General features: G+C 48.1%; 1 protein-coding gene across 1 annotated transcript; it reads left to right on the plus strand.

Annotated features, from left to right (window-relative positions):
• The first annotated feature begins 760 nt into the window (after positions 1-760).
• On the plus strand, positions 761-1,348 carry LOC132871022 (histone H1-like). The gene has a single exon (XM_060905181.1). It carries the CDS (start codon positions 761-763, stop codon positions 1,346-1,348), a length of 588 nt encoding a protein of 195 aa, XP_060761164.1.
• The last annotated feature ends 421 nt before the right edge of the window (positions 1,349-1,769 follow it).

Raw genomic sequence — 1,769 nt, forward strand, 5'->3', positions numbered from 1 at the left:
AAGGTCATTGACAGGGCTCTCCTTCAACTCGGCCCAGAGTGCTTAATATGGCTGCACCAATTTTTTTAGCCCGTTTTTACATGACATAGCACAAAATGCATAGCCTTCCAGCTCAAACCACTGGTGCACCTTGCTCTTTTAGGCCACTGTGTGAGATGCTCGGTCTGTACCTGGGCATGCTGGAGCTCGGAAGAAAAGTGAAAGCCTTTTAACTCTAAATGTGTGCTTGATCGCTTTGGATCTTGTCTTACAAATCTTATTTTCACCAAGAAATGCCATGAGAAAACAACTGCAAGTGTTTCATGGAAGTGCAGTCACTCAGCGACACCGTAGTTGAGTCTAAAACGTTCTCATGACTGCTTTTAAGACCAGCCCCCCGGGCCGAGGGGAGGGAGGTTTCTCCGTCTTAAGCCTAGGTCACAACCAGCCATACATGCTCCTACGTCCAGTCTATGTGAAAAGACGCAAGAAACGCACGGAGGGCGCGCATGTGACATGCTGATTTTCGAGCCGTAGACTGGCCGCAGACCGGCCGCAGAGGTTCTTTGTCATGTCAAACAAACTCTACGGGCGCTTATGTTTTTTTTCAGGTTGCAAGACAAATTTATGGCCAACGTGCGTCTTTCTCCACGAACAAAAAAAAAAATGCAGCGATTTGGGAAACACCAAAAATTGCAGGGCCAAAAAATCATACGTCTGGTTGTGATCTAGGCTTTACACTCAGCTTTTCACTCACTTCCTCTACTTAGCTCCAAGACAGATGACAGAAGTTGCTCCCGCCACCGCCATGCCGGGCAAAGTGCCCAAAAAGAAAGCAGCTTCAAGGACCAAGAAATCAGGCCCGAGCATTGGCGAGCTCCTCATCAAAGCAGTTTCTTCGTCCAAGGAGAGGAACAGCATGTCCCTCTCTGCCTTAAAGAAAACTTTGCAGGCCACCAGATACGATGTGGAGAAGAACAACCACCATGTCAAAATTGCCATCAGGAACCTTTTGGCAAAAGGCATCCTGGTGCAGACCAGAGGGACCAGTGCATCTGGCTCTTTCAAGCTGAACAGGAAGCTGACCAAAGGCCAGAAGCCCACCAAGGAAGCCACCAAAAAACCCACCGTGGCTAAGAAGCCCAAGAAGGTCGTGGCCAAGAAACCCACTGTCACCACCAAGAAGTCTCCTAAGATGGCAAAGAAGCCCCCTGCCGCCACCAAGAAAGCCACCAAGAGCCCGAAGGCAAAAAATCTACCAACCCCCCCAAAAGCTGCCAAGATCTCAAAAAAGACAAAAATTGATAAGCCCAATACCACAAAGCCCAAAACAGCCAAGGCGAAAAAGGCAGCCCCCAAAAAGAAGTAAACATGTTTGTTTAATATTTTCTTTCCCTAAATGGCTCTTTTAAGAGCCACCCATGTTTTCGGTCAAAGAGTAGTATTCCATATTCACTCTTGATGTAAGATGCTGCTGATTGTTTTAGTGGAATTGATTCCTGCTCTTCAAGATGGTGACAGGAGGGTGTTGGAATAACATGAACAGGAAGCAATGTCACAGGAGAGCCATATACATCAAAGACTCCTGCCATCCAGCACACAAACTGTTCACTCTCCTGCCCTCTGGAAGGTGCTACAGGAGCCTTCAGACCAAAACCACCAGGTTCAGGAACAGTTTTTTTCCTTCAGCTGCCTCACTGCTGAATTCCACCCCCTCACGGTCCCGCGAGCGTGCACACACACACACACACACACACCAACACCCCCTCCAACAAACTGAATTGACTTGA

This window comes from Neoarius graeffei, chromosome 22 (genome assembly GCF_027579695.1).
Source record: "Neoarius graeffei isolate fNeoGra1 chromosome 22, fNeoGra1.pri, whole genome shotgun sequence".
NCBI lineage: Eukaryota > Metazoa > Chordata > Actinopteri > Siluriformes > Ariidae > Neoarius > Neoarius graeffei.